This window comes from Gracilinanus agilis, chromosome 6 (assembly GCF_016433145.1).
Source record: "Gracilinanus agilis isolate LMUSP501 chromosome 6, AgileGrace, whole genome shotgun sequence".
Lineage (NCBI taxonomy): Eukaryota > Metazoa > Chordata > Mammalia > Didelphimorphia > Didelphidae > Gracilinanus > Gracilinanus agilis.
In genome coordinates this window covers 77534768-77552406 of record NC_058135.1, presented here as the reverse complement: position 1 = coordinate 77552406, position 17639 = coordinate 77534768, and the positions used below count along the sequence as shown (strand labels likewise).

At 37.2% G+C, this 17639-nt stretch overlaps 1 protein-coding gene across 1 annotated transcript; it reads right to left on the bottom strand.

Moving 5' to 3' along the window:
* Positions 1–1044: 1044 nt before the first annotated feature.
* On the bottom strand, positions 1045–9138 carry LOC123252282 (probable E3 ubiquitin-protein ligase TRIML1). Its single transcript, XM_044681661.1, has 6 exons — positions 8722–9138; positions 8212–8307; positions 6667–6897; positions 4398–4420; positions 4133–4230; positions 1045–1574 (listed from the first exon to the last, which is right to left on the bottom strand). Exons 1-6 carry the CDS (start codon positions 9136–9138, stop codon positions 1045–1047), a joined length of 1395 nt encoding a protein of 464 aa, XP_044537596.1.
* Between the last annotated feature and the right edge of the window lie 8501 nt (positions 9139–17639).

Genomic DNA, 17639 nt, shown 5'->3' with positions numbered 1-17639 from the left:
GTTTGGATGGCTTCATTAAGTCTTTCCAGGTTGTTGGTAAGTTTTTTTTTTTTTTTTTTTTTTTTTGTGATCATCCTGCTTATCATTTCTTATGGCACAATAATATTCCATTACAAGCATGTACCGCAACTTGTTCAGCCATTCCTCAATTAATGAATATCCCTTCAGTTTCCAATTTTTTGCCAACACAAAAAGAGCTGCTATGATTAATTTTGTATAGGTTGATTCTTTTCCCCTTTATTTGATCTCTTTGGAATACAGACCTAGTAGTAGTATTGCTATGTCAGGAGATATTCATAGTTTTATGGCTTTTTGGAGGCATAGTTTGATATTGGTCTCCAAAATGGCTGTATTGGTTTGCAGTTCCACCAGCAGTGTGTTAATATTCCAATTTTTCCACGTCACCTCCAACATTTATCATTTTCCTTTTTTTTGTCATGTTAACCAGTCAAATGTGTGTGAGGTGGTACTTCAGAGTTGTTTCAGTTGGCATTTCTCTAATCAAGAGCAATTTGGAGCATTTTTTTCATATGACTAAAAATGGTTTTAATTTCTTCATCTAATAGTTACCTGTTCAAATCTTTGACCATTTGTCAATTGGAAAATCCTTTGTTTTCTTATAAATTTAATTCAGTTCTCTTTGTAGTTGAGAAATGATATCCTTGTCAGAGAAATTTGCTATAAGTATTTTTTTCCAGTTTGCTGTAAGATAGATTTCTGTACCTACTGTGAGTGTTAAAGCCCCTATCCCCTTTTATAATTATAATAGTACTAGACTTTATAATTATTTATATAACACAGTCATTTTTTATTTAATAGTCATATAATATAGTTTGCTAAGAAAATATACAGCTGACAGGCACTTTGACCTTAAGCCTATAAACCAAAAGTTTCTACCAAGCTCACCACATCCTACTGCATGTAAACAATAGAGAGCCAGGAAATGGAGGGCTACCTTTGGGGTAGTCAGAAGAGAGTTAGAGGACTGCTCTTGGATGCAAATATCAACCATCTCATTATAATCATTTGGCAACCACTTACTGGTTAGTCCTTGGGGCAGACAATGAGATGCCCATAATTACTTATTCCATTAGAAAGGCAAAGAGAAAAGTAAGGGCAAAGGGGTTTTTGAAAAGCAATATTTGGGGGACTGTAAATAAGAGAGTTTCTTATTGCATCATAAAATGCAATATAGCCTTTCTCAAAATCAAGGAAAATACCCACCCTATTTATAGACTGACTTGCATGATAGCCATCTTGTGAATTCCAGAGAAAGAAATTACTTCCAAATCTGAAGCCAAATAGGGTTTTTATCTTCTCAAATATTTTGGAGTGTGTCGCCTCTCTGTTGATTTCACAGATACCCACTTCCCACTCTGTCTGATACCCCACTTCCACTTCCCAATAATGTTTGCCTGAGTTGAAAGTCTGGGTCCCCAATATATTAATAGCATAGTCCAAATTTTCTTCATTGTTAGACAAGTTCTGGGTGACTCTTTCATACAAAACACCCTTCATATCTTCAGACAGGATGAAATGAGGATTCATTGTTTCAGGGTCCAGGGTTATATCCCCTACAGAAAAAGAAAATGGATAATTAGCCTTATGTGCAGACCTTGGAGTATATAAAAAAAGAAAAATCCCCTAATCTTGGACATTCTCACACTATGAGACAGGAGTCACAATACATCTGAGTTTATATAGAATGCTTAGGATTGTCCTGGCTAAAATTTCATTGGATAATTACATTAATTTTCCTTTTTTAATTTTTAATCTTACCATTCACATATAAAAACAATTTTCCAAATAAATTTTCTAAAGTTATGTTATCCAAATTGTCTCCTTCCCTCCTGCCCAGAGTTGGTAAGCATGTTGATCTGTGTTATACATGCGTTATCATGTAAAACATATTTCCATGTTGTTCATTTTTGTAAGAAAATACCATTATAAAACTAAAACCCAAAAATAAATACCCAAATAAACTAAAGTAAAAAAGCATATGCATTGATCTGTATTCCTACTCCAGCAGGAGGATAGCATTCTATGTCTTAAGGTCTCTCAGAATTGTCCTAGATCATTGTATTGCTGAGAATAGCTAAGTCTTTCACAGTTGATCATCACATAGTGTTGCTGTTACTCTGCATAATGTTCTTCTGGTTCTGCTTATTTCACTCTGTATGTATCAGTTCATGTAGATTTTTCCCAATCTTTCTGAAATCATCCAGTTCATCATTTCTTACAACATAGTAGCTAATATTCCATAATCACCATGTACCTCGATTTGTTCAACCATTTCCCAATTTATGGACATCCCCTCAATTTCCAATTTGCCACTATAAAAAGAGCTGCTATAAATTACATTAGTTTTCCAAATGACTCATTTTCTTAATTATAAAATGAAAAAGATAGGTTCAGCTAATGATCTTTAGGTCCATTCTAGTTTTACATCTATGATAAAGACATTCATTAAATGTTTTAAAACCACTTTTTATTAAGCACTTACTATGGTCAAGTAGAATGCCAGCCCTTGAAAGATATTAGAAAATATTTCCATAGGCAGTATATAACTAAAAGAGGTCGTATATTGGAATAAAATGTGTAGTGTATACTAACACAGATGGAGAGTATAAATATTTGCTCCTTTTTGGAAATAGTTTTTTATACAAATAACTTTTTACAAAAACCTGCCAAAGGGGGGATCTACTCTTTTCAACTCTACCAAAGATTCATGTCTACATGGTGTTTACAATCTATCAGAGGGGATGTAAGACATACATAGATCCATAACCAAAATAATGCAAAATTCATAACAAAACAAAATGTCAGAATGAAAGACCAAAAAGTTAACAACAAAACAAATACATTTCATGAAGAAATGTAAAGGGAATACTCAAACTTCATTCATATCATCACTTATAGTTGATTCATATTATGGGAAATAAGAGTTATTTCATCAATGACTAACTGGCTATAATTTATGTATAAAATGATGATGAGACTAATTGGGAACCAAGAAAAATGATCAAAAGAGCTCATAATAATTTATAATTATACAAATGAATCTTGAACCTCTGAACTATAACACCACCCCCACACACACCCAGAATAGTCAAAGAGAATAAAACAAAGAAGAATTCAGTGTTGATATTGAAGTGGTATGTTAGGCACATTGATTGACTACTAGTACAGCTGTGAAATATTCCACCTGTTTAAGAATATAACTGAGCTAATGAGTGAAATAAATAGAATCTTTTAGACTTGTTCTGATATCAAAGGGGAACACTGAAAAGTAAATCAGTAGTCTGTATTATGGAAGAGTCCTAGAGGAACTCCCCAGGGCCAGTGAAGCACAAACCTTTGGTTTATGAAAAATTAAGTTTATTTTTAAAAATGAATAAAAGGAACTGGTAGGTATAACCCTAACTCCACCCAACTATCTAAGTATCTTTGGAAAAGAGAGCCTTTGTTTTCTTCTATAGGCCCTCCTTAATCCTTCCTGTGCTATCTAAGACAACCCACAATGCTATCTAACCTAATACTAATAATTAATAGAGAAGAAAGGGAAACAACCTCTGGGTTTGGCTTCTGTACTAAGTAACTCAAAGTTATAGGTGAAAAGCTTTGAATTACCTTAGCCAATGAATTCTGCTAGATGGATCACTGCCAGATGAAGACAGATCTCAGGGAAATTAGTTTCTTCCAAGCAAACCCTCTACCTGGATGTCAAAGATTTTCTCCACAAAAATCCTGACTCTCCAGGGAGAATCTCTTAGAACAAAATTCTTCCTTCAGCTTGATGGGAATTGTAGGCAGAGACTAAACCTCCCTCCAGCTTGGTCAAAATCCAAGAAGGAAGTCAAGTTCAGTTATTATTAGTTGTAGACCCCAAATTCCTTTCTACCCAGAATCCTTTCCTAGGGCTTCTCTCAACATTCCCTTCCTTCAACTAATCCTAGAAATCAGACTATCCCTAACTTATTCCTACAAGTCATGTAAAGGTAGATATAATCTATATGGAGTAGCAGTGGCTGAAGGCAGGGTCAATAGCTCACACTAAGGAAATCCATTGCAAACTATATAGGAACTCCAAGGAATAGAGAAATATCAAAAGAGATTGATATGAATGACTTACTATGGAAGTTCATGAGCATTTTTCTCAAGCCAGTGATAGAACAGGTGGTCCAATTTGGGGAAGTAACTTCTGGTTCTTGAAACGTCAGCTCTTCATTCCTACAAATAGGACACATTTGGTTACAATTGTTCTATCCAAATCAACAAAGCCAAAGCTGTATCAAATACTTCATTATGTTCCAGGAGATTAGATCCTAATTAATCCCTTCAAATAGTCAGATTCCTTCACAGAATCTTATTTAGTAGGCCATAGAATAGAAACTTACCTTTTCAAGGTGTCTTTCGCATCCTGAGGGGAGAAAATAAACGGCAGCTTTAGTATTTTGCTATTTTATCTTTTTTTTTAAATTTCCTCTGAGAGCCCAGACACACCTCCCCACAGTTCTGTCACTCTCTAAGATCTCTTTTTCAGGAACGTTAACATATGTGCACAATTTAAGTCTGAGCAGAATTGGTGAGAATGAGCCTTCAGTTGTTCTTTAATTTGTTTCATGCTTCTGCCCCCTCCTGAAGATGGAAAAATGACTCCATCATGAAGAAATGTCATTCTGCCCTGCCATTCTCTCCCTCCCTAACACAGAAAATTCATTTGACAGAGTGAAACTTTTGTTTACCTGAATGAAGAAGTTGGGAAAGGTTCAGGGGACTAGGGAGATTGATATTCACCCTATTTTATGGTTGTGATGGATGGGAAATGTGGGTTCTGAAAATGAAGAGGCTTGTCATGATCTTATACAGATGAAATGGGAATAGAGTCCAAAATCTTGAATGGAAGTCACCTTCCAGTGTCTTTTTGCCGATAGCATTCTAACTGCCTAAGCATTGTCATCTCAAAGCTCAAAACATCAAAATGCCATCAACCTACATCTATCTGCCACTAGAGAGTGGATATATTGGTTGTTTGTCAGGGGAAGAAATAGAATCTTAGAGTCAGCAAATATCTCAGAGGATACCACCTATCTTTATAATGTATGAATGACGTCTATAGCACATAAAAAAATAAAAGGTCCATCAAGGCTCATTCAGAATACTTTCTTCTCATGGCAGTGAAATCATCGCATCTAAAAGCAATAAAAACCATTTTGGACAATATCTCTGCAGAGAGATAGTATGACTTAATGTGGGATTTGGAATCAATGAGACATAAGTTAAAATATTCTTTTAGATTCTATCTGTGTGACTCCAAAGAAGTCTCTCAATGGCTCTGACATTCATTGATCTCCCCCATAGGATAGAGATAATAAAATAACTCTCACCTAATTCAGAGAATGACTCACACTAAATAATGCACATTGGCAATACTGGAAACTCAAAGCACCAAATTATGTGAGTAACTTTGATGGATTTAAAAAAAATTTGTACAATACATTCATTCTAGTTTTAACCTCTAGTACCTAGAAGAGCAAGTCTAATGCCCTGGTGATAGTTAAGTATTTGAATACTTAATGAATACAGCTATCACTTCCCACCTAACACTTCTCCAGTGCTAAACATAATCAGTTTCTTAATCTGATACTCTGGGGCATGGATTCTAATCCTCTTTCCCACTCAGAGCATTTTCCTCTTGACTGATTGATTCTACATCCTTAATGTTCCTTTTCATCTATTACACCATGAACAAAAATGTAGATTGATGATTCTAAAAATATTTTAGCACTTAATGATGATCTTCCAAGCCAGGAAATTAAGTTGATCCTCAACTCTACCTCATAGAGTACTGAATGCCTTTCTTCTGTGAAAATGTAACTTAAGGGGCAGCTGTGTAGCCTAGGGACGGGAGGTCCTAGGTTCAAATCCGGCCTCAGACACTTCCCAGCTGTGTGACCCTGGCCAAGTCATTGCCCACCCTTCCCACTCTTCCACCTAGGAGCCAATACACAGAAGTTAAGGGTTTAAAAAAATGTAACTTAAATTCATTATTCTCCTTTGATTTCTTCCTATTCCATAATTCCCCAAATGGTATCACTTTCTTGTCCAACTTAACACATATTTTCTCTCATTTCCTTGTATATGTCCTTGATGTCTTTCCAAGTACATTGACAACTCCTTGCAAGTCAAGATTATTTCATCCTCTCTTTACTGTTATTTGCAGAGACTAAAATAACACCTGACACACAATAGGAACTTTATAAATGTCTAATATAAATTTATCAATTTATTTTTAAATTTTTGCTTAGAACCTAGTATTATATTTTGCTATGAGGAAATGAGTCAAAAAACTCAAGTACATGCTTATCATTACAAGTATGAATTTGGCCCAACAGGGGACAGGTTTTGAAACTCAAAGTAAACTCCTATACTGAAGTGGCGTACTTGAGAATTCCTGTGCTACATATTATCTCACTATTGCAGATTACCAGTCAATCCTGCTCATCAGAAAATAAATGTTTTAGTGAATGCACTGAAAAGCCTCACCTGACCCATTCTTACAAACAGTCTTGAGAACCTCTCCCTCAGTGCTCTGTAGGTAACAGGACATGTCCTATCTGCTCCTTATTTCTAAAGTAATAGTATGCCTGTGTTTCACATACTCACTTGGAGCATTTCCAGTGCTTCCTTGTCCAAATTCTCCTCTATTTCTAGTATCATTTGTTGCAGTTTTTGGATTTGTTGTGATAGTTTGGCTTTGTTCTCCTCAAGTTTATCCAGGTTATCTCTGGATTCCTGGTCTAATCTTTGCAATTGTAGATTTTCTTCTTCCAGTAAGAACTGGTGCATTTTCTTATACTCATATATAACTGACTGTTTAAGAGCGTGTATATCCTTCTGTACCGAGAGAAAACAGGATAAAAGAAAGAAGTGAAAAATTCGTGACAGAATTGCTTAGAGGCAAATCTTTTTCCTCCATTCTAAATACTATTCGCTATCTAGAACACAGAACACTGGCTATCAGACACCACTTTTCTGAGTGCCGGGTCCCCATATTCTATTTCAATCATTGTAAGGTAAACTGTCTCTTGAGGGTCCTTTCCTTAGTTAAAGATGAAGAGGTTAGCAAGAGTGATGCTGTGGTAAAGGAAAAGTCCTCAGAAATGCAGCAAAGATCAAATAAAATACCAAAATCCTGTAGGGACGCTGTTTCTTCACATGTATATTTCAGTAGTTTATATGTGTCATGGAAATTTTTATCCCACTGCTCTGATATAGACAATTTAGGTAAATAAAGTCAAAAAGCAAAATTTCTCCAAGTCGAGATAAAATATTAGAGTTTATTGGAAGAGGGCCAAGTCTCCCAGATAAACCTGGAATCTTGCACATGTTACATAGTTGGACCCCAGCAAGAGATTGAGCCAGGCAGCAGAGACCTGGTTTATATACAGAGTGAATATTTCCAAACAAGGTTGATGACTTATATCATACAACATCATGTAGGTCTTTTTTAGAAACCATTATCCAACTGCACAGCTGATTGGTTATTTCATTTAGGAGAACCCAAATTTGTCTTAAAGTCAGATCACAAGACAACACTCTTATTAAGAAATACTGATGGCCATTATCTCAGGGCTCATCTGATCTGGTGGGAGGATGGCTATTTCTAAATAGAAAAGGGTGAGCATTCTTGCACCATCTCAGGACATGATGCAGCATTCCAGGACCTGAAACTCATATGGTCAGCATCTCATGAGAGAAGGGAAATATGACTGAGGGAGGGGGTTGCAAAGTCCCCTTAGGAGCATTTTTATGCTTTAGTTAGAGATCCTTATAAAAATCATGAATTCTACGAATTGTAATTACTGATTATAATGGAATTATACTAATCACTTTGGAATCACAATACTGATGATCTTAAACCTATCACTAAAATCCAATCAAGTATAAGGGGGGTGGGGGTGGGGGTCTTTCTTCCCAACATATGAAAACAAAGTTCTTCTGTTAGCATGAGGTCTCAAATTATTCTCCCCAAGGAATGATAATGTATTTCATCCTTTGATCATTAGCATAAATCTTTTGTTTACAATAACATTATTATCTTGTCATTTTCATCATTACATCTTCCTTCTAAAAAGGGTTTTCAAGGAACAATGTACCTCACAACCTACTCTGGGGAAAAAAAAAAAAAAACAAAAAAAAAACTCTGACCTTATACTGTGCCTTTGTATTTCTCACACTGTCCAGAGCCATTTTAAATTCCTCCTCTCTTCTCTGTAAGATATTTCTTGTCTTCTGGAGCTTCTCCTACAAGAAAAAAAAAATAAAAGGCTTTGTTAACCCTCAGTTTTAGACCAAAGAGGCCCACATGCTTCAAAATTCCTGGACAATAAGAGCAGCAACTATATACACTCTCCCCATCCTCAAGGCTATCAAAGGTCTGTTTGTATCTTTTTGCCATTGAAATCTCAAAATAACCATGAAAGGAAGTAGCTATTATTATTAGATGACAACACAGAGGCCAAGAAGGATCCAAAAGGTCAGTAAACATGAGCAGGTTGCTTGCTTGTCACAGAAGTTAGAGATGTGAGACCCCTAGAATTTCCATGGGCCCTGTAAGTTGACCTCTTGAGTCCAAGATGGCAGAGGCCCCAAAGAGAGTTCAGTGAACAGAAAATATTTCTCTCCTGGGATTGATCCATAAAGAGTAGACAATCTTACCTTACACCTCTCAGCAGCCATTTCTAAGGGAAGGACTTGGTGATCCTTGTGCTCTGTGGATAATAAGCAGGAATCACAGAGAAGTCTCTGGTCTTCCTCACAGAAAATCTTCTCTTTTTCCCCGTGTTGATCACAGATGGTCAGACCCACCATGCTCTGCAGTAAATGAGGTCTGACATTTTTCCCAGTGATGGACAGTTTCTGCAAGATCTCGTTGGGGACTAACTGACTGTATTCAATGGTTCCTCTACACTCTGCGCAGGTTAATGTTTCATCAGCTCCCTCCTTGCAGTGGAGAAGACACTCTATGCAAAAGCTATGGCCACATTTGACTGTCACTGGTTCTGTGAAGTAGCTCAGGCAAATGGGGCAAGTGAGTTCTGTCTTGAGGTTTTCAATTAAACTTTTGGCATCCATGTTTCTAAACCTGGGGAGGAAGAATCAGTGAAAAAGTTTGACAAGGGAATTCCTGTGTCATCCAAGGCACCTCCAAACTTTTGTACAAGTTGTATGTTAGGATTCGGAGGCAATGCAAGGACTTCAACAGAGATGGTTCCATATCCACCACATTTCAAGAGCAGATCTACTAGAATCCTAAGTGTCATAAGAGCCTGCCTTCAAATAGAACCAGGGAACCTCAGAGTCCTGGGACTCAGAAATCATGGAGATAGATGGAGTCTGCCTTACAATTGGGCCTCATCCCAAGTCATCTAGAAGAGGCTAAATAACTACATCCTTGTAGAGAACCAATTTGTCCCCATGGATCATGGAAGCTAATGACCCCAGTGCTGAACCTGATCTCTCTTCTCCAAGGAAGTTAGATGATGGAAGTTTTCTTTTACTGTTTCTTACTCTCATCTTCTCTTCCTTTTATCCCACACCTGAGGGTCACCATCTTCTGAAGAAAACATTCTTCTTAAATACTACTCTGATTTAGCCTACTCTATTATTTTATTGAATAATTTAAAAATAGCTAATCACATTTCTGGTTATGGCTATGACAAAGAAAATCCCAACTACTTCTCTCTGTTCTCTTAACTTTGACCCCACCATCATAGACCATAAATCCAGATATTTTTCTTCTCAACCTACTATTTTTGTCCCCTCTCTTATTCTGATTCATTTACTAACTAAATCAAGATGGAGTTTTGTAAATTATACAGAGAAAAAAAAATTTCTGAGAGAAACTTACCTCTTATTCCTTATTTATCCAATATTCCTCCCAGGATAGAAAATGCTAGCTCTTTCCCTTGAGCTCTCTCAGCAAAAAATAATGGGCTTGAGTTAATGGGATCTTTTTATAGGACTTCCCCTGATAACTCCTCCCCATACTCCACCCACAAAAGGTGAGAACTCCTGTGTTTTACTAGTTTTCAAATTCTGCCACAGTACTGACTTCTTATCACAATGGTGTTCACACCTTGGTCCTTCAGCCTAGAGTTGTATTGACCCTTAATTAAAACTGAAACTTATCCCTGATTTCTTCCTTCTAAGATGTTCTTCTCAGGATTGATAATGGTGGTTCTTTCCATTAAACACTACCAGCAAAAGTCTTTAGGACTGATTTGTTAGGGGTTTTATTTTTTAAGGGTTTTGCTTTATTCTGCCCACAAAAGGTGAGAACTCTTATGTCTTCATAGTTCTTCCAGCTTTGACCTTGGTACTGAGTTATCACCTTTGCTCTTTTTTAAAGTAATCCACAATTCATAATGGTGTTCACACCTAGGTACCTAAGGCCAGAATTGTCTTGTCTTTAAATTCACCAGATCAGTTGGGACTGCATGCAAATGAATCAGGTTTCATTATACATATTATTGATAATATTATTTTAAAATATTTTTGACATAAAAGCTCTCTGAAAAGGGGGGAAATTCTACACAAGAAAAATAGGAATAATAAAACAAAAATTATCAATAAAAGTTTATTTTGAAAAAAATACCTTGCCCCAATCTCCTACCTCTCCTTCTCTGTACTTTCCTATTTCTTCTCTTGTACTTGTCATGCTTAATAAAATCTGTTTATTAATAAATGTTTTTGTGTAGATGTCTTATCTTCTGTGTTATCACTTTTGCTCTTTTTTTTTAAAGTAATCCACTTCCAAATATAATAATTGACTTTCCTTTGAACATTCAATTTGTGTTCACAAGTGCAGGCATTCTCTTTCAGAGTTGGGAAGAGGAGGAACATAGCCTGAGGCTCATTATGGCTTTGCTGAAGACATGATTCTTTCTCTGAAAATTGGAGATTGGGTTTGCCCTGCTCTCATCTGTTCAGCCCCTTGCCCCTCCCCATCTCAACCTATGATTGTCTGAGAAAAAAGCTAATTCTATTCTGTTTTTATCTTCAAGGAGAAGGAGAATTGAGTATTCAGGCTATTTGACATTGCTTGTGTTAAAAAGAAATAAAAGAGAAGATATATATATCTTTCTATATCTCCTATCTCCCTATAGATCTTCCTCTCTAGATCTGGGAGGATGGATGGTATGTAGATCTTAGGGGTAGTATGAATGAAGGAGGGATCAGGTGCCCAAGGCCTAAGCCAGCTATAGTTGGTGAAGGAGGAACACCCAGTCCTCTCACAATAGCTATTGATGTAATCTATCCCTCTTTTCCCTGACAGGCTTGGTTGGTTAAGCCTGTCAGTGGCTTCCTTCTAACAGTTGCCCAGGTTGGGACCTTGAGAGGTTAGGTAGACAGTTAACTTCACTAGGCCCAACCTGAGGTTGGATTAATTGTTGATAGGCTATTGATTGGCTATTGGAAACGTTGTTATCTGACTGCGTATTGGTTCTCCCCTTCCCAAGGGCTGTGATAGAAAAACCACTCAGGAAAGGTACTTGTTGGTAAATCACTGTATTAACTATTAATGGGGAAAGAAAAACAAGGTAATATGTTTGAGGATTTGGGAACCCTATTGCTATTGTTTGGCTACTAAGCTAATCATTGATCAGGACTGGAGATTGCTAGGCTAGTGGAGGCTGGAGGTCTTCACCCTCTCACTAACTCTGACCTGACTTGGCCATAGCCAAGCCAGAGATTAGGGAAGGCTATTGATGTTGAAGTTGCTTGATGATCTCTATACTCTCAAGTCTACTATCAATGGTATTGATTGATCACTAGCTCTCTCTCAGTCAGGTACAGGTTACAGGTTCAGGCCTACCCTTTTCCACCCTCTGTCCCAGTTCTTGCTCCAAGAGAAGTTTTCTCAAGTCCCAGCTCTGAGTTCAGAGACCACAACTGTTGTTCCTAGGGGTATTTATAGGGTGGGACCAACTGACTTTTGCCCCTGGCTCATGGCATCTGGGAACATTCTGAATCTCTCAACTGCCATCCCTGTGAGTGAAGGTGGCATCCATCTTATCCCAGATAATGATTTGAACACTTGATAACTTCAGGGTAAAAGCAAGAGTAGAGGTCAGCAGAACATAGAAAGAGGAAGAGGGAGGGAAAAGAGTGCCTTTCTCATAGTCATGCAACTAGCAAGTTTTTTAGGACAGTTGTCAAGTTAATTCTGTTAATTCTGAGAAAAGCCTTCTACACAATATATTATCTGTCTGCTCCTTCATCCTATTGGAATCAGAGCTCTTCCCTTCACAAAACTGGATTGAAGATTATAGCAGTTCATAAACCCACATCATCATTATTTTCTTATTTACTGAAGGGAGTTGACTAGTGACAGTCTCAGAAGGCATTGTTGGGCATAAAATAATTCACATTTGTTCATTTGTGTTTTCACTCACATAGTCATTCCTTCTGAAAATAGAGGTCTCAACACATTTAAACATGATAATTTTCCACAATTCTTGTTTATATCTCCTATAAGTTCAGCATGAAGAGATCCATCCATCATGCTTGGAGAATTCTTCAATAGTCCATGTTTTTGGTGATGCTAGTTGCCAGTTATCCTCTTTTCATTTCTTTAATTGTATGAAGCCATGTTCTCTACATAATTCCTTTTCTATAAGGTGTTACAATCCAGTCAAATCCTCTTTTCCATGGCCCTCTGGGACATACTCATGTTCAAGGCATATATTTCAAACACATTCTTGCAAGAGAAAAATGTTTCATTGAGATACACTATAGAGAACAAGATGTGGGGATTATTTACCCAAAATGATTTTTCTCCCAGAAAATTAGGTAACTGAATTATTCTGGATGTTTCAAGCACTACTATAACATAGGACTTCTTGGAGAAGATCAATAATGACTCAATGAGTTTAGCATACAGTCTTTGTAGAAAATACATTGGTAAATGATGAATAATGAGAACATACACACATATGAGCTGGTGCTTCTATAATGAGAAAAATATTAATATACATGTGTATGTGCATAACTATGTGTATACATTTATATTAATTCATACACACACACATAGATATAACATCCTTCCTTCTTAGAAACTGTAAAATCCCCGAAGGGAGGGCAGAATCAGCCCCAAGAGTCCTCGGGTAAGGGTTGAGGAAAAAAGAGTCAAGTCAAAGTTAGGGGTCAGAAGGGCCTCAATTGCTGGTGGCAACCAAGTGTGATTTATTACATGAATACACAAGTTTATAAAGGCAAAAACCACAAGGAATTTTCTCATGGAAATTCAATCAGCTTTCTCATAACAAGGGTAGCCTTGAGAGAGAACCTTGAGCAAGGAAGTAAAGGTGGGGGTATCTGGGGACATAACAGGAAATAAGAAAGGGGAGATACCAAGAGTTAGGTTAACATACTTTTCTGCCTGGGCAAAGGGGCTTGGGAAAATATTATAGCCTCTATCAACAACTTTGTTGGGAAATGTGGAAACTGAGTCACAGAAATTTACCCACAGCCCCAATAGGCAATTTTCAGATAAAGAAATCAAAAGTATCAATAAGCACATGAGAAAGTGTTCTAAATCTCTAATAATTAAAGAAATGCACATCTAAACAACTCTGAGGTACCACCTCATACCTAGCAGAATGGCTAAAATGATAGCAGGGGAAAGTAATGAATGTTGGAGGGGATGTGGCAAAATTGGGACTTTAATGCATTGCTGGTGGAGTTGTGAACTGATCCAGCCATTCTGGAGGGCAATTTGGAACTATGCCCAAAGAGCGATAAAAGAATGCCTGCCCTTTGATCCAGCCATACCATTGCTGGGATTGTACCCCAAAGAGATCATAGATAAACAGACTTGCACAAAAATATTTATAGCAGCACTCTTTGTGGTGGCAAAAAACTGGAAAGTAAGGGTATGTCCTTCAATTGGGGAATGGCTGAACAAATTGTGGTATATGCTGGTGATGGAATACTATTGTGCTCAAAGGAATAATAAACTGGAGGAATTCCATGTGAACTGGAAAGACCTCCAGGAATTGATGCAGAGTGAAAGGAGCAGAGCCAGAAGAACATTGTACACAGAGACCAATACACTGTGGTAAAATAGAATGTAATGGACTTCTGTACTAGCAGCACTGCAATGACACAAGACAATTCTGAGGGATCTATGGAAAGGAACACTACCCACATTCAGAGGAAGGACTGCAGGAGAGGAAACACAGAAGAAAAACAACTGCTTGGACACTTGGGTTGATGAGGACATGATTGGGGATGTAGACCTGAAAAGACCACACCCATGTAACTATCAATAATGTGTAAGTAAGTCTTGACTGACCACACATAATAAAACCAGTGGAAATGCAAATTGGCTACAGCGGAGGGGGGGGGGGGTTGAGGGGGTGAAGGGGAAAGTAAAAACATGACTTATGTAACCATGGAAAATTTTTCTAAAATTATAAAATTATTAAAAAATATATGTATAACCATGCTCTTGGTAGTAGCAAAAAATTGGAAAATGAGGGGGTAGCTATCAATTGGGGAATGGCTAAACAAATTTTGGTATATGATGGTGATGGAATACTACTATGCTGAAAGGAATAATGAACTGGAGGAATTCCATGTGAACTGGAAAGATTTTCAGGAATTGATGCAGAGGGAAAGGGGCAAACACAGGAGAACATTAAACAGAGAGACTAATACATTGTGGCACAATCAAATGTAATGGACTTCTCTACTAGCTGCAATGCAATGACCCAGAGCAATCCAGAGGTACTTATGAGAAAGAAAGCTATCCATATTGAAAGAAAGAACTGTAGGAGTAGAAATGCAGAAGAAAAACATATGATCAATCACATAGTTTGATGGGTATATGATTGGGGATTTTGACTTTAAATGATCATATTTTGCAAATATTAATAACATAAAAATAATTTTTGAACAATGGTACATGTATAACTCAGTGGAATTGCTTGTCAGCTCAAGGGAGGTGAGGAGGGATGAGGGAGGGAAAGAACATGAATCATGTAACCTTGGAAAAATATTCTTAATTAATTAATTAGAGAATAGGAATCATGTCACAGATTGGAAAACTTCTCAGAGATCATCTTGTCACTGTACCCACAATGAAACTGTTCCAAATGAAAATTAGGTCACTTATTCATGTGAATTTTATAGCCTTGTAGAGTTCTCATATAATCCCAATTTAGAGGTTCTCCCACTTATCTTTGATGTTAGCCTCCAGGCTTTGGAGCCTACATTTAATTGCCCCTCTTCCTTTTTCTATATGTGATATGCCTGGAATCTGTAACAGTAAATCCCTATCTATTATGTCTGATGATTCGAACAGTGCTAAGTCTGTTCCTGCCATGTAGGTCCTCGTTGGAAGCCAAGAGAGATTTGCCTTTTCTCTCATAGTAGATACCCAGAACTTCACCTCAGGAAAATGTTCCTGGGAAGTGGAGGTGGAAGATGAGACAGGGTGAGAAGGAATATCTTTACAGAATCGGTGAGCTAGAAGAGAAACCTTACTAATTTACCTGTGGATGCATGCTGTCCCCAAAGGAGATTTCAAAATTAGAAATTATTTCCAATAGCTAAAGGAATTGAATGTCATATAGAAATCCTTTTTTCTGTTTAAGATAAAAACATGCCTATTTCTACATTTTAAAAGTTATTTTGAATCATATGTGACTCTTCATGGCCCCTTCTTTGGGGCTTTCTTGGTAAAGATACTGGAGCTGTTTGACATTTTGTACTCTAGCTCATTTTACAGATGATGAAACTGATACAAACAGGGTTAGGTGACTTGCCCAGGGTCTCATGGCTAGCAAGTGTCTGAGGGTTGATTTTAACTGGGATATTCTTAATTCCATGCCAGGCACTCTATGCACTATACTGCCTAACTGCTCTCTTATATACATATGTGCATGTAAATATTTATGTTTAAGTATATATACATATGTTCATATTCATAAATATATACTACAAATGTAATATAGAATAACACATTGATTCATTGCAGAAAACTCTCCATACACCAACAACTTTCTGATGCAGAAAATTGTAAGATTTTAAATTGAGGTTTTATGGTAAATATGAGAATTCTAAAGTAATATTATAGTCACCATTTAAAAAAATATTATAATTTAAGTAAACAATGGCTTTTAGCAGCTTTATTTACAAAGAGGTGGAAAGAGTGAAAGTGGAAAAATGCAGATAAAGAGATAGATTCTAATAAGCCCATCAGCCTTTCTCCTGAGAAGCCAGGTTCAGTCCCAGCAGGGCTTCCCCAAAACTCTGACTCCACATGGATTTCCTGGTAACCCTCAGCCAGAAGTCCCAGTGGTGTCTTCAGCCAGGGTTCAACCAACACAGCCTCCTCCAAAGCCACAGCAGGAATCTGCAGAGCCAATCTCTTCAGAAGCTAGGACTAGAATGCCAGGAACCAATCTCTGCAAATGCCAGGAAGGAAAGGCCAGCTTCTCACCCAGCAAGTCAAGGAGGATCTGGGGAAGGAGTCTTTTGTCACTTCCTGTTGCTCTCCCTCTTTAAGGAACCAATTGCAGTCTTTCAATTTGCCTAGCACTGCTGAGAGTGGGGGGTGGCCTTTGGAATTGTCACTTACTCTAGTAAATGACTTGTGAACTCTCATACTTAATGGTAAGAAGGGGTACTCTGAGTTCTTGATTTGATTAGCTAAAAATAGACAAGGTGAGAGTTAATCCTATCTTCACAAAATCTTTCAAATCACTAAAGAGCTAAAGGATTAGCCACCTTGAGAATGACCTGAAAACTATGACATTCCATTCCTTAGAGCAGTGATGGGCAACCTTTTGAGCTTGGCATGTCAAAATTGGCCAAAAATTGAGCATAACTCAGGTGTTGTGTCACTTTGAGAAAAGAACCATAATTTCACGATATTTATAGTTTAAATAACAAAAATGTATAATTGTAATATGTAACTATATTTAACAAACCAAAACAGGTAAATTAATATAGTTAGAATTGTCCTTTATAGTGCACAGAGTGTCACTCTTTCCACCTCTTTGTAAATAAAGCTGCTAAAAGTCATTGTTGACTTAAATTATAATATTTTTTTAAATGGTGACTGCACTACAGCAAATGTTTCATCCTTGGCATGCAGCCCCATACTTCTCTGTATGCAGCCGTGTGTCTTCATAAATGGCTCTGTGTGTCAGGGCTGACACACATGTCATAGGTTTGCCATCACCACCTTAGAGCCTGCATCAAGGCTTTTCTCTCCTTTGCTGAAAGAGGTATGATTACTGCTTTATTACAGCCCAATTCTTCACATTTCTTTATTTCTTGTTTCATTGCTGTGGGCATTCCCTCCAAAGTTGCAGATCACAATGCATGACCTTTGTATGAGATTCTTGTCTATATCTTCCCTTGATTTCCAATGGAGTGTTTCACCTATCATACTAGGGAGATTCTTCAAATTCTGTTGTATTTTCGAGGGTATGACTTGACAACTTATCTTCTTTTTCATACTTATATGTGCCTGAATCCAGGCTCTCTTTCGTAAGTCCTTTTTTTTAGGTGGTACTACCTTCTTACATAATGCACACAATAAACCTTTCTATGGCTCTAGA